The sequence below is a fragment of the Nematolebias whitei genome, chromosome 1 (assembly GCF_014905685.2).
Source record: "Nematolebias whitei isolate Nwh7 chromosome 1, NemWhi1, whole genome shotgun sequence".
NCBI classification, from domain to species: Eukaryota; Metazoa; Chordata; class Actinopteri; order Cyprinodontiformes; family Rivulidae; genus Nematolebias; species Nematolebias whitei.
This window is the reverse complement of record NC_056498.1, coordinates 71,265,608-71,281,272: the sequence shown is the minus strand read 5'-3', so window position 1 is coordinate 71,281,272 and position 15,665 is coordinate 71,265,608. Positions and strand designations below refer to the sequence as shown.

General features: G+C 40.9%; 1 protein-coding gene across 2 annotated transcripts; it reads left to right on the top strand.

Moving 5' to 3' along the window:
* Positions 1-2,340: 2,340 nt before the first annotated feature.
* cnrip1b (cannabinoid receptor interacting protein 1b) lies at positions 2,341-15,240 on the top strand. 2 transcript variants are annotated; one of them, XM_037687356.1, is made up of 4 exons: positions 2,341-2,614; positions 3,379-3,523; positions 14,625-14,820; positions 15,084-15,240. In XM_037687356.1, the coding sequence occupies exons 1-3, from the start codon at positions 2,436-2,438 to the stop codon at positions 14,787-14,789; spliced, it is 489 nt and encodes a 162-aa protein (XP_037543284.1). In that variant the 5' UTR covers positions 2,341-2,435; the 3' UTR covers positions 14,790-14,820; positions 15,084-15,240. The 2 variants fall into 2 exon arrangements, with proteins under 2 accessions (XP_037543284.1, XP_037543276.1); XM_037687348.1 differs by having other exon boundaries at positions 14,625-14,835.
* Positions 15,241-15,665: the final 425 nt, after the last annotated feature.

Genomic DNA, 15,665 nt, shown 5'->3' with positions numbered 1-15,665 from the left:
TCTTCTTCTTTTTTTATTTTTAACTGTTTTCTTCAGACCGCAGCAATAACAACACTACTCCCTCGAGCTCCTCTGGATCTCTGAAACTCCCAGATGTTGAGTATTCTGAGGTCTCCCATCCTGGAAATGAGTCCAGTGTTGAAGCTACCAGTGCAGCTCCAGAGCAAACCTCCACACTGGAGTCAAAAGACATGGACGTTCCTTCTGATTCCAACTCAACCAGTGACCCTGGTGTTCTTACTCCCAGGACTTATGGTGGTTTTTCCCAGGACACCAAGGACAAGATGCCTGTTTTCTCAATGCAACCACAAGTGGTTTCCAGTGCAGGAGATTCTGGCGCTGCACCACCCAGTCCCTGGTATGGGCCTCAATTTTTCCATGAACACATGTATGCTGGTGAAAGATCTCATCCCTACAGCTATGAAAGTGGTACTGTGGGATTTCCTCATCACAATTATGCAGGATCTCCTCCCTATGATTATAGTTATGACACTCCTGTATCTCCTAACTATAATGCTTACGGCTCAGGTGAATCATCTTCTCTCAGTTATGGTGAACCAGAATATCCTCCTGTTAGTCATGGACCCACTAGATCCACTTCATTTTATGGCTTTTTGGCTCAGCAGCCACCAAAAATTGATTCTGAAATTTTCCCGATGAACATCTTGATGAAACTTCGTCAAATGCCACTTGCTCAGGTTTGGAGAACAAGTGAAGTTCCATTGGGCAAGATTGAAAAGAACCCATTCTCTCATGTGGTCAAGTCCAACAGGGGTTACCATCGTGAAAGAAACCTTCGTTCTAATAACTGGTACTCTGAGAGCTCTTTGTTCTAACAATTGGTACTCTGAGAGCTGTAGTGAACTGTCCTGACATCACTACAGAGCCCTTCGTTCCAACAACTGGTACTCCCTGAGAGCCCTTCGTTCCAACAACTGGTACTCCCTGAGAGCCCTTCGTTCCAACAACTGGTACTCCCTGAGAGCCCTTCAGACCCCAGTCTTTCACCTGAAATGCAGGAAAAGCAATAAAATGTCCCAATAACTGACCTTTAGAAGAAAAGAAGGTGAATGAGCTGGACTTATCAGAGGTGGTCATGTTTTTTTCACATCTTATCTTGCTGAGACTTGTTGGATTTCTTTGCAGCACCTTCTGGTAGCTTCTTGTAAAGGAAAATTCTGAATAAAGCTGCCAGTATATTTTCTGTCTTGATATTGACTTTTCTGAACTCTTGAACCAATTGACATTTTAAACCTAGTACCTCTTAACAATTGTCATACTGAATATCTTCAAAGAGCCCATTAACACAAATCTGGACATATTACAGTTTATACTGAGTGCTGAGTCTGCACTGATAGTTGTACAAATGTTTAATTTTCTCTAAATTCTACAGAAAGCCTACAAAAATATATTGCTGGAAATGCAGGCTGCCCTAATGCACTCTCTTTGATGGCAGAAATGTCTAAATTTCTTACATTTCCATACTTTGTCACCCACTGCGTTGCTACAGGAAATGTCATTTCTCTGCTCACTATTACTGTTAGGCTTAAGAGTTTTGAGATTGGGAGGTTCTAAAGGTAAAGATGGAGTTCACACAAGTCTACTGATTAACTTTTGCACTTAACCCCATTAAAGATGACTGCAAAGATAATCGACACAATAGGCGATCTCTGTCATTTTTGCAGATAGTGAGGTAAAACTTTGTGGTCAATCATTTTTAAGTCGTACTCTAAGCTCTTGTGATATCTATTTTTTTTTTTTAAAAAGAACTTTATTAATATAAAATGGAACGGAATGATACTAATTTAAAGGGTGTCAACTACTTTTACAATGAGGGTTTTTACAATATAATGAAAGATTAAAAAAACGCAAAGGAGCAGGATTATTAGAAGCTTAAAACAAGTTTTTTAGATGGGTTATCGGTTGTGAAATGATTCTAGCATTTTTCTAATTTAGTTTAATCTACATAATGAATAGTATGATTCGTTCATAAAACGGGGAGGGCTTGTTATACAGTGGATTTTTCACTATATAACTATTTATGGCATCAGAGAAAGCCGAGTTTAGGTTATCAACATAAAATAAAATGGCATCGGCGTCGAAAGAAGGAATTTTAAATTTGAGATTAATCCAATTAAGATATGTCCAAAAACTTGGTTTGGTGGCTTTGTGATATCTGTATGCATAGCTTTTTTTTTTTTTTTTTTTTTAAATCAGGATCAACAACAACAACAAACATAGTGTTTTTAAATTCCATTTAAAATTGTCAGGAGAGAATGTGTCTGTGCGCGCGCGCGTGTTGTCGGGATTATGCGTGTGTGCGCAGATTGGACCGGATTACGCAGCGCAGGGACAAGAAGCGGAGATGGTCCGGGTCTCCTCCGGGTCTCAGTCCGCCTGATCCGGACCTGCTGCCCCCCACAGTTGATGGAAACATGGCCGACGTTCCTCAGATCGTTAAAATCGGGATTTCCTTTAAGATGCTTCCCAACAACACGGCGGTGTTCTTCAAATCTGACGGAGCTCGGTTTGGACAGACCCGAACCATCAAGCTGCTGACTGGGTCCAAATACAAGATTGAGGTGGTGGTGAAACCAGGAGCCGTCCAGGCCACGTAGGTAGCTATTAGATTGGATCTATTGATTGTCATTGATTATTGATTCTGGCAGAGACATGATATCATACAGCGTCAGACATTTTGTTAAAAGAAAAACAAGGAGGAGATGTAAATGTTGGGAGATTTTATTGTATTTTTTTCTATGGACTTTTTTTTTTTTTTACCCACTTAAAAGGACTAGGCTACGCGTTTTTTATTATTGTTCCGAAAGTCCTTTAAACGCACCACACGTTGATTTTTAGTCACAGATTTGCACGCTGCGTTTGCTGACATTTAGGATATTTCCATTTTTAGTTCTTTGTCAAAAATGCATCGGAGGAAGCGCTACGTTTTCTAAAAGTATAGTCATTACATAAATATTGGTGGACTATTTATTAATGTACATTTCTCTCCCAAGGTTTAAACTCCCAAGGTTTAAACTAACTCACTTTAAAGGTGTGGGCGTTTGAATTTCCGTGCAGCTCGTAAATGCAGCACACACACCACGTTAAATCCACAGCAGATTACTTTTGCGTGCTCTGCTGAGGTTTGTGGGTTATCTGAGGGGGATATCTGGCCCTCGCTGTGTAAGACATGAACAGATGTAGGTCACACGTGATGGGATGTAGAACAGATGCTGATAAAAATGTGGGTCAATAAAACAAACAAAAAAAAAAACACATCTGTGGCCCAGATTCACCCGGGCCACAGCTGGGCCCATTCCACTCGTTAAACAGCAAACAAATGTGTGTTGACATCAGAATGTTTTTTTTTAATCACAGCTCAATGAGTGTTGGTGGGGTGACCTTTCCTTTGGAGCAGCAGTCTAAAGACCCCCAGTCTGTGGTCTACACTGGCCAGTATGACACTGAGGGGGTGGCACACACCAAGAGTGGAGAGAGGCAACCTGTTCAAATCAATATACAGGTACTGAATACAACCCTCAGTTTTCCCGAAAAAGAAGTTCTAGTCAAATATCAAAACAAAGATGATTAAATTCACAACCTGTCTTGCATATTTCCCACCACCTTTATGCCAGAGTTGTAGACTTAAGATCATTAGGAATGTGCGATATGGCATAAAATTCATATCACGATATGTATTGTGAAGGTTGGCGCTAACGATGTATATCACAATATGTTTTTGGTATAAAACTTGCATTAGGAATGGGGGGGGGGGGGGAGCATAAGGTGTCCTTTTTGCCATCATTTGTTTTGAAAACTGCTATACCACAAAATCTCAATTAAGAAAATTCCACTACTAGGTCCAGAGTTTTTAAATAATTAACAAATCAAGTATTAGACTTCTTTTTTGTAGTGCAAAACAGTGCAAAATGTTTCAAATGTAGTTTTAGCTACATGTTTTAAACAAAATATGTTTAACTCTTAACAGTTTTCCAGTCTTCTCACTTAAGAAATGAACAGCAACAGAGCAGAAAGTGCACACTGAAAACACTTAACCCTCCAACCCTCTAGTGGGTGTCTCCTTCCGCTTTAAGGAGAGCTGACACAAAATGGCGACCAGTTTCCTCTGTGGCTTTGACCAGAGGGTCTCGCAGTAAACTCATACAAAAAAACGGTGTTCTTTTACAGATCAGAGAGCAAGTTTCTCTAAAGCTGGCCAACGCTTACTTTAACTTTTGCTGGGGGAAGGGAAAAAAAAAAAAACTTTCGACGGAACACAGCGTTTTGTGCATGTGTCCGAATTAGGCAACATTACGGCAAGCCGGGCGTAGTTAGCTTGTAGCTTTGCTACTTGGCTCTCAAAGAAATGACTTTAACACCACTTACGCACCGTTTTCAACTCAAAGTAACAATTAAATCCAACTACTCTGATTTTACATTGGACACAGCATTACTGCGGTTAGCCGGTAGAAGACGGATCTCTATCGTAGGTTAAATATCTATCACTTCTACCGTGTACCGTTTTTATATCATGCATTCCTAAAGATCATCTGATGAAAAATTATAGCATTGTAGCTGTTTTGGTCCAATCTTGTAAATTTTGTTATGCGATATCGGAAAATGTCACATTCTGAATACGTCTTGTGAAAGATGTTTTGCTAACACACCAAAGTGCCAACAACAATTAGGTTACTGCTAAAGTTATAAGCAAAGATCACACACAATTATTGTAATAGTTATATATTACACTATTGTTGTTTTTGCATTGTATTTTTTTACCTCGGGACCTAAAATTGCAGCACACGCAAACAAATCTAATTAAAACAGTTTTTCTTGTGAAAGCCAAAGGAAGCTCTGTGAGATCTTTGGAACTTTAATATCTGCAAAAGCTATAAGGGTAGAATATATTACAGTGCCTTGCAAAAGTATTCGGCCCCCTTGAACTTTTCAACCTTTTGCCACATTTCAGGCTTCAAACATAAAGATATAAAATTTTAATTTTTTGTGAAGAATCAATAAGTGGGACACAATTGTGAAGTGGAATGAAATTTATTGGATGTGTCAAACTTTTTTTTTAACAAATAAAATAACTGAAAAGTGGTGCGTGCAATATTATTCGGCCCCTTGCGTTAATACTTTGTAGCGCTGCCTTTTGCTGCAGTTCCAGCTGCAAGTCTCTTGGGGTTTGTCTCTATCAGTTTTGCACATGGAGACACTGAAATTCTTGCCCATTCTTCTTTGCAAAACAGCTCGAGCTCAGTGAGGTTGGATGGAGAGCATTTGTAAACAGCAGTCTTCAGCTCTTTCCATAGATTCTCGATTGGATTCAGGTCTGGACTTTGACTTGGCCATTCCAACACCTGGATACATTTATTTGTGAACCATTCCATTGTAGATTTGGCTTTATGTTTTGGATCATTGTCTTGTTGGAAGATAAATCTCCGTCCCAGTCTCGGGTCTCTTGCAGACTCAAACAGATTTTCTTCCAGAATGGTTCTGTATTTGGCCCCATCCATCTTCCCATCAATTCTGACCATCTTCCCTGTCCCTGCTGACGAAAAGCAGGCCCAAACCATGATGCTGCCACCACCATGTTTGACAGTGAGGATGGTGTGTTCAGGGTGATGAGCTGTGTTGCTTTTACACCAAACATATTGTTTTGCATTGTGGCCAAACAGTTTGATTTTGGTTTCATCTGACAAGAGCACCTTCTTCCACATGTATGGTGTGTCACCCAGGTGCTTGTGGGAAACTTTAAACAACACTTTTTATGGATATCTTTGAGAAATGGCTTTCTTCTTGCCACTCTTCCATAAAGACCAGATTTGTGCAGTGTACGACTGATTGTTGTCCTATGGACAGACTCTCCCACCTCAGCTGTAGATCTCTGTTCATCCAGAGTGATCATGAGCCTCTTGGCTGCATCTCTGATCAGTCTTCCCCTTGTTCGAGATGAAAGTTTAGAGGGACGGCCGGGTCTTGGTAGATTTGCAGTGGTCTGGTACTCCTTCCATTTCAATATGATTGCTTGCACAGTGCTCCTTGGGATGTTTAAAGCTTGGGAAATCTTTTTGTATCCAAATCCGGCTTTGAACTTCTCCACAACAGTATCTCAGACCTGCCTGGTGTGTTCCTTGGTCTTCATGATGCTCTCTGCACTTTGAACAGAACCCTGAGGCTATCAGAGATCAGTTGCATTTATACGAAGACTTGATTACACACAGGTGGATTCTATTTATCATCATCAGTCATTTGGGACAACATTGGATCATTCATAGATCCTCACTGAACTTCTGGAGTGAGTTTGCTGCACTGAAAGTAAAGGGGCCGAATAATATTGCACGTCCCACTTTTCAGTTTTTTATTTGTTAAAGTTTGACACATCCAATAAATTTCATTCCAATTCACCATTGTGTCCCACTTGTTGTTGATTCTTCACAAAAAAATTTAATTTTATATCTTTATGTTTGAAGCCTGAAATGTGGCAAAAGGTTGAAAAGTTCAAGGGGGCTGAATACTTTTGCAAGACACTGTATGTCAGCAAAACTGACTCAACAATTGCCCGGACATCTGAGGTCTGTCTTTGTGGCAAACATAGAAAATGCAGCACATAGAATAAGCTGGGTGGTTTTCAATGAGTTTGGCAAGGGAAGTGTGGCAGGAGGGCACAATGGACTGGAAACAGGTTTTATATGGGACACATGAAAAGTAGAATAAATCTCATGGAGGAGGGAAACTTCAAATTTACAGAAGATGGATTTACAATTGACTTGATTTTTAAAATGCCTGATGTATTTGGGAGATGGTTCCTTAGATGCATGTTAGAGTTGGAAGTCAAACCTTGGCCAAATATTTTGTCCAGGTGAGTACTGGGGGACTGTGGTCCTCTGTTGATTAGCCAGGTCTCAATTCTCATCAAAAGTTCTCAAGAGTGCCACTTGGTCTGATACCAGATCCACTGATAACTTAAATGGTGAACAGAAGGTAGAACCACTTTAATCTCATTGATAGGAAACTGAGGGGTTTGATATTTGAGGCAGGCTTCAAAGAGATTTAAACAGTTGTAGTGGACTAGGCCCATGTCAAAAACTAAGTCTAAGGTCAAAATCTTGACCTTAAGAACCTTGTGGGACAGGAACTGTCATTTCATTCATTTGAACTCAGAAATACAGGTTCACCCATCCTGAGACTTTCTTCCTTGAAGATTCAAGTGAAAAGAACACTCTTTTTATTATCATTACTATTTTTCAAATGTTGATAATCAAAGTGTCTTAGTTCAAACCATTTTAGATGTTGCAGTGAACTAATCAATTTTATTAACTGAGTAATGATTTTTATTCTCATGCAAAGTTAGAACTCATGTTAAAAGCTGTTACAGAGTTTATGCATTTTCTGATTTCTGCCTTTGAATGAGCAAGTGTGTGCGCTTCCAAGGTTGGAGTCAAACGAAAAACAAGTTGTTATGTTAAAACTGTCATGTTTTAGAATCCTCTCAGACGTAAATATAGATGTTTTGCACCTGTTTCTGAAACACGCCAAAACAAAACTCTCTCTGTCTGTGAGAACATTTCTGATCTGTCTCATAACAATTCTCGCTGTCTCTAACCTCTTACGTCACAAAACACACCCCGTCTGGTCGTTTCTGACCAATGAACAACTCCCAAAAGTGAACCGGGAAAGAGTCTTTAAAATGTCAGTACTTCCTGGTCTAGTGAGTGCTAAAGTTCTGATGGAGTTCTAAGAGTTCTGGAGTTCAGTAGTTGCTAGAGTTCGGTGGGAGTTTTCTGCTGGAGAGTTTTCTGCTGGTTCTGCTCGAGTTCTGTCGGAGACAGGATGATCCTGACATGACAAAAGCTCTTCCGAGTTCCATGGGATTATAACTATCACTAGCTCTACTTCTGACGAGCTACAGCCACAATCAGGAGACGCTGGACAGGTAGCGTTAACGGAACTCCATATCTGCTGATGAATCTTCAGAAAGGTAATGGATCAAGTTTCCTACCAAGCGTACCGATGGAGAGCTGAGTTCTGATGGAGAGTGTCAATTCTGGTGAACATTCTTCCCCTCCCATACCATCTTAACTCCCTCTAAACTTCTTTCATCTCTAAACTTTTCTATCAAGTAGAAATTCTTCCAGATATTTAGAAATGTCTGTGTAAAATGCTCACCCACATTCATGTGGGTAAAAGATCATAGTTGTACAGTTTTCATAAGTGTCTGTGGTGAAGCAACGGAAAAATCATGGCCGTATGATTTTTCCTGATTGATTGCTTATGTTGTTATTTTCATAATTTGCCAAATTAATGTAAATGTTTGATGTTAAACTTTGATTCTGTAAATAAATGACCGCATTCATTTTGATGGGTCAAACATAGATGACGTCTCACGTTTGCATTTCCTTAAATTCAATGCACGTTTTATTCAGTCCAGAAAAATGAGGAATCCGCGTTAAATGATGAATATATCCCAGCATCTGTTCATCTACACAGTCATCTGCTCATAGACATACTCAACCCATGGTAATTGTGAACTTCAGTATGACAAGTAGAAGATACACACCTCAAGTAGCTTAAAGCTCTTTTCAATTTTCCTGTTGGACTGAGGATGGAAACCAGAGAACAGACTGACAGTGGCCCCATTGGGATTACATAGACTTTCAGACCTGGAAAATTAATTGTGGACCACAATCTGAAATGATGTCTGAGAGGATGCATGTAATGTGAAAGCATTGTGAACCAGGAGTTGGGAAGTTTCAAGGGCTGAAGGAAGCTTGGTAAAAGCGATGTACTGGTAGTATACTGCTTTGGAAAACTGGTGGTGTAACGCATCAAGTTAAGACCCAGCATCATAAGCCGTTGTGAAATTGAAACAAACAAAGAACATGGACCAACAAGCTTGTCTGGAGTTGAAAAGTTTTTCAGAGTGCATTCACACCAGCCCTGTTTATTCCGCTTTAATCGAACTCTAGCTCGTTTTCCTAGAAAGTCCGGTTCGTTTGGGGAGGTGTGAACGCGCCATCGAACTCTATCACGGAACAAAAAGGCGAACTCTGGCCCGGGCTAAAACCTAGGTCTCGGTCCGGTAGAAGAGAACTCCAGCGCGGTTCGAGTACAGTGTGAATGCAAACAGACTGGGCCCCGCTCCACAAGAATGAAGTGGAGTACAACGCAGGGCAAACAAACGCGCATTTCTCTTACGTTATATGGAGCCGTCAGCTGCCTTGTGTGAAAAACAATATTCTCTGTGGTCTTCTGTCTCATCTTCTGCTCATGCTGAGTCCATTTGTGAAAAATGACAAAATATAACTCCTAAAACTGCGAAAACTTGATGCCACACCGTTTTTGTTTTTATTTCCAGAAGAAGTGTCTTCAGAGGTTTTTGTGTTGTTTCTTTCAGTAGTTCTTGGTGCAGCGCCCCCACAGGCAAGCAGGGGAATAAGTTGGTTCAACAGGTTGGCTCCACTGCACAGTGCAGTGTGAATGCAAACGGACCAGCTCAAATGTAAACAAAATGTCATGAATATTGGTCCCCAACCGAACAGTCTACCGGACTACCGGGTGTGAATGCATCCTCAGATTCCAAGTGGGCTAGATTTTTAAGGTCTATCAGCCAATGTATCCATTTTTCCAAGGCCAGCTTGATGGCAAGTAGCTCTCAATTCTCTATATTGCAGTTCTTCTCGGTAAGGTTAAGATATTTTAAAAACACAGGAGTGCAGTTTAACCTGAAGGTCCATGTGCTAAAACAAGATTGCTCCACCTTTGTTGATGGATGTGTCCACTTTAACCACAAACTGTGTGGATCAGGATGGATAAAAACAGATGCTGCTCCACTCTTACAGCCACAAGATCTATGCTCATGGACAAAATGGAATGCTTCACAACCTCTGTATCGGAGATACAGGTGCTGGTCATAAAAATTAAAATATCATGAAAAAGTTTTTATTTCAGTAAATTCCATTCAAGAAGTTAAACTTGTATATTGTATATTATATTCATTCATTACACACAGACTGATATATTTCAAATGTTTGTTTTAATGTTGATGATTATAACTGACAATGAATGAAAACTCCAAATTCAGTATCTCAGAAAATTTGAATATTGTGAAAAGGTTCAATGTTGACACCTGGTGCCACACTCTAATCAGCTAACTCAAAACGCCTGCAAAGGCTTTTAAATGGTCTCTCAGTCTAGTTCTGTAGGCTACACAATCATGGGGAAGACTGCTGACTTGACAGTTGTCCAAAAGACGACCACTGGCACCTTGCACAAGGAGGGCAAGATGCAAAAAGTCATTGCAAAAGAGACTGGCTGTTCACAGAGCTCTGTGTCCAAGCACATTAATAGAGAGGTGAAGGGAAAGAAAAGATGTGGTAGAGAAAGTGTACAAGCAATGGGGATAACTGCACCTTGGAGAGGACTGAGACAAAACCCATTTCAAAATGTGGGGTAGATTCACAAAGCATGGACAGCAGCTGGAGTGGGTGCTTCAAGAACCACCATGCACAGATGTATGCAAGACAAGGGTTTCAGCTGTCTCATTACTTGTGTCAAGCCACTCTTGAACAAGAGAAGCGTCTCGCCTGGGCTAAAGACAAAGGACTGCACTGCTGCTGAGTGATCCAAAGTTATGTTCTCTGAAAGTACATTTTGCATTTCCTTTGGAAATCAATGTCTCAGAGTCTGGAGGAAGAGAAGCGAGGCACAGAATCTATGTTGTTTCAGGTCCAGTGTCAAGTTTCCGCAGTCGGTGATGGTTTGGGGTGCTATGTCATCTGCTGGTGTTGGTCCACTGTTTTCTGAAGTCCAAGGTCAATGCTTTACCAGGAAGTTTTAGAGCAGTTCTTGCTGCTGACCAACTTTATGGAGATGCACATTTCATTTTCCAACAGGACTTGGCACCTGCACACAGTACCAAAGCTACCAGTACCTGGTTTAAGGACCATGGTATCCCTGTTCTTAATTGGCCAGCAAACTCACCTGACCTTAACCCCATAGAAAATATATAGGGTATTGTGAAGAGGAAGATGAGATATGCCAGACCCAACAATTCGGAAGAGCTGAAGGCCACTATCGGAGCAACCTGGACTCTCAGAATGCCTGAGCAGTGTCAGACTGATCGACTTCATGCCACGCTGCATTGCTCTTGCCAAGATCGGATGCTTCTCCCCTCCCCCTCTGCTTTTGCTTTGCTGCTCTGTCTGTCTGTGGAACTGCTTGTGAGACTCTCTTGCATTTCTTCTGAACTATAATTATGGACTTTTGGTTCAGTTGGTCCCTCAACTCAATTTACAACAATTCTTCGAAGAGAAGACGGGCTTTAGGTGAGCTGATTTGCCCTTTTGGCATGCACACAACTGGATATCTCATCGACTTGGAAGACTTGATGATGTGTGTCTCTGATGCCATTTGTGAATTTTAAGGACGCAAATTTAATTGGATTTTCGATAACTGGTTCCTGCTTTTTGGATTTGGCTGGTTGCTGGTTTTTATCAATCAATAAATCAAGGAAGTCGTCGGCAGCAAATTTGGACCCGATCACACTGCTTGCCTTTATGATGGCTTGGTTCATGTCTCGAGAATCCGGACTCAAATGCTTTGGGCAAAATGGATCAGATCTTGGGGATTTTACTCAGGCACGTTCCTTCGGTGTGGCCATGTATTTTGGACATTTCGGAACCGAGTGGACCAACACAGACTCAAGGTAGATGTCATTAAGTTCTGCTTGTCCCCAAAACAACTGTTTATCTGAATTTGGCTCCCTTGGCTGGCCTTGAAGGCCATTTTATTTGAATCCGCTTGGAGAAAATGTGATCTGATGCTCACCACCCCCTCCCTGAGGAATTTCCAACTGATAACCAGATGAAACCAGCTGAATAAACTTTGTCGTCATTTCAGGACTCTTGCATTCTCATAGACGTTATTCTTGGCCATTCCTTGACATACCTCGAGAATGTTTATGGATCTCACCAGAGGACATTGACTGATTATTCCATCCTTATCAGAACTCTTACAGTGACCTCGAGAGCATCTATGAACATGCTCACCGCTCTCGGCTCCACCCTCTGCAGAATGTCTGTCACTATGTGCTTGTTTGTGCGAGGTGTTTTTTTTAATATTAGGGTTTTTTTTCTCGGGCAAGAAAAAGTCTGAGGACTTTTTTTGCCTCCAACTCCTACATGTGTCCATTTTACCACTTTTTTTTTCGTCTGTCCAAACAGGTCTCACTTGTAAATGAGTCTTTTAGGCGCAATGTGATTGATCTGTTTAAATAAAGGTTGAATGAATGAATGAATGAATGAATGAATGAATGAATGAATGAATGAATGCTCGATCCAGGCAAAAGGAAATCCAACTAAGTACAGAGTGCTGTACATGCTCATTCTTTTCATGTTCATACTTTTCAGTCGGCCAACATTTCTAAAAAAAAAATTTATTTTTTTTAATTGGTCTTTGGTAATATTCTGATTTTCTGAGATACTGAATTTGGGGTTTTCATTAGTTGTCAGTTATAATCATTAAAATAAATAAATATTTTAAATATCAGTCTGTGTGTAATGAAAGAATATAATATACAAGTTTCACTTTTTGAATGGAAATACTGAAATAAATGAACTCTTTCATGATATTCAAATTATGATCAGCACCTGTGCAGGCCAGCTACTGTTTTTTGTATAGTTGTAGGAGGGTTTAAGTCGGTTCTTGCAAATATGTCATTCGAGGTCTAACTTGGAAAGGCCAGAGTTTTAAAGTTTGAGACGCCTTTCTTGACCTTTTGAACGCCAAACTGATCTTCTTTGAGCAGCTTCCTTCCACTCTTTGGTGGCCAAACTACACACAGTCAGATTACGTTTGAAAACGTCCTTAAAGCGATGGTACTACCCGCCAGACTTGCGCTTCCCACTCAAAAGCTCTAAGTCGTATACACTGGAAGTCTACAGTCTTCCATTTCCTGGACGTGGCTGCACCATCAAGTTGTCCTTTCATCAGTAGAGCCTCCATGCCGTAAGTATTTGAGCGAGGTGCACAGGTGCAGGGAACCTACAGGCACCAAGTCGAGGGGCTAAGAGTAGACCCACACCAGCTCGGCGCCTCTCACCATGAGCAGTACCATGGCAACACCATGGCTGTGGTTAGCACTGTTGCCTCACAGCAAGAAGGTCCTGGGTTCAATCCCTGGTTGGACCTGGGGTCTTTCTGTGTGGAGTTTGCATTTTCTTCTCGTGTTAGCGTGGGTTTTCTCCAGGTACTGCGGTTTCCTCCCACAGACCAAAACCATGCATTAGACTGCCTTCAGGCTCAGGCCTCCCTTTCAAAAGAGATCTGTGATCTCAGTGGGATTTGCCTGGTTAAATAAAGGTTAATAAATGACCAACTCCAGAGTGGAATAAGGTCCAGCCCCTCTCAAGGAGATTGGTTCTGAAGCACATGCTGTGCGTTGAGGGTGAGCCCAACTTTATCTAGTTGGTACCCCTTTAACCTTACGCTCAGGCTCCTTCCCCGCCAGAGAACTTGCATTCCATGTCCCAAGAGCCAGCTTTGGTAAGCCTGGGTCAGAGCACCAAGGCCCCCACCTTTTGGCCGCTGCCCATGAAGTCATGCACCGGACTTGTATGGCCAGTGAAGGGAGGCCAGAATTAGAGTAATGTGCTCTCTTTTGCCTGTACCAGTTAAAAATCGGGCTGCAGCAATTTGAACCAGTTGTAAACGTGCAATAGAGGTCTGACTGATTCCAAAAAGAAGTGCATTGCAGTAATCAAGCCTGGATGTTATGAAAACATGTATTACTGTCTCAAGATTACATTTGGACAGTATGGGCTTCAATTTAGACAGTCTCCTCAAATGAAATAAACAAAACAAAGCAGGATTTAACAATCGTGTTTACATGACTGTTTAGCTTCATGGAAGGGTCCAGTTTCACTCTCAGATTAGTGACAACTTGTTTCTCTAATGTTGCTACAGGGGAAAGGTTGATACAGTGGTTCCTGATTGTCATTAGATGGAAACAATATGACTTCTGTCTTATTAAAATTTAAGAAATTTAAACATTTATACATTTTGTCATAGCAATTTCTGTGGTTTCTAAAGTCTGTTGGCCGTGGCAGCCATCATGAACTTGGTTAACTTCAAAGTTTAATCAAATGTAGATATACATTCAAGTGATTCTTTTCCAAAAGGTTTATGGAAATTTGTCCAATTGTTCATGACGTATTTCTATAAAGGGCAGCTGCACAAAGGTATTCACAATATATACCGCAAGTGTGATGAGATCATGCATAATGATATTTTTCATGGTTTTATCAAAATGGTTTCAACTGTCATTTCTCATCATATGATGATTTTTAGTTTACAACTCTGGCATGAACGATTGCAGTCCATGTATTCAAGGAATGCTAGGCTTTTAACAGTGTGAGCATCAGTGTTGATGCAGTCCATCTGTGCATTCACACCCTGCAGTCTGTGGGATGGTACAGTGTGCATTTAGCCATCTGTCCTGTTAATATACAGTCTCTTCATCCAACCTTCAAATACTTCTACAGAAAAATATAATTTACTCCATTGTAATTTGTCGAAATGCATAATCACCAGGAAACTCGGGTGTCTTTGTGTTTCTGCTGCAGTTCACAGAGGTGGGATCGTTTGAAACCGTGTGGCAGGTGAAGTTTTACAACTACAACAAAAGGGACCACTGCCAGTGGGGCAACAGCTTTAACAGCATTGAGTATGAATGTAAACCCAATGACACGCGCACGCTCATGTGGATCAACAAAGAGATGTTTGTCTGACAGCCAGAGACAGATGGGACCAAGAGATCTGGTGTGTACATAACAGGTTTGCACTCTTTCACTCATCTTCCAGCTACAGAAATTACTAAACGCACCGTTCTGCTCTTCTGTGCTGAAGCGGAATGTCTGTTCTGCTGCTGATCAAAACCTAAAGATGTTTCCAGACTTGTAATAAAGGATTTGTTTATTTAATCCTATGAAATGTGACCATATGAAATGCACAGCACCGATCAAGATAGAATTTGTACTTGAAAAATTATAAAATGCTTTTCGTTTGGCTGCTCCCTTTTGCAGTGGTCACCACACCAAGCAACTTGACATGATTTGACAATTTTTGCACCAGATGCCCTTCTTAATGCAAGCTGGGTTCAAACCTGCAACCTCAGGATTACAAGACCATCAACTCGACAGTCGCACTGCCACAGTCCCCCCCCCCCCCCCCCCAAAAAAAAAGACATTGAAGAGTTGTAAAGAAATGACATTACACAGTACAGTACCTATATAAAGTGTTATCTGTAATTCATATTAAAAGTCTAATGAAAATTTAATCTATTTTTTTCTACCAATTTGTAGCATGGTAAAGAACTTGGGCAACAGTTGTTGTATGCTCAGTCTTTCATCTCACCTGAAGCTTATATGGTAACACTTTACAATAATGTACACAAAATTTGATTAAGTACTAGGGAATACCACAACGAATCGTGAACGAATTGGGAGCTAATGGGTAGTTAACCAGTACTTACTGGGGAACACTCAGCCAAGCCTTATTATGGGATAACTGGTTAGTTACCTTATAAAATGAAGAGAAACTAATCAAGAACTAATGGGTAGTCACCAAGGCAACCAAAGAGAAACGAACCAGGAGCTAATGGGTAG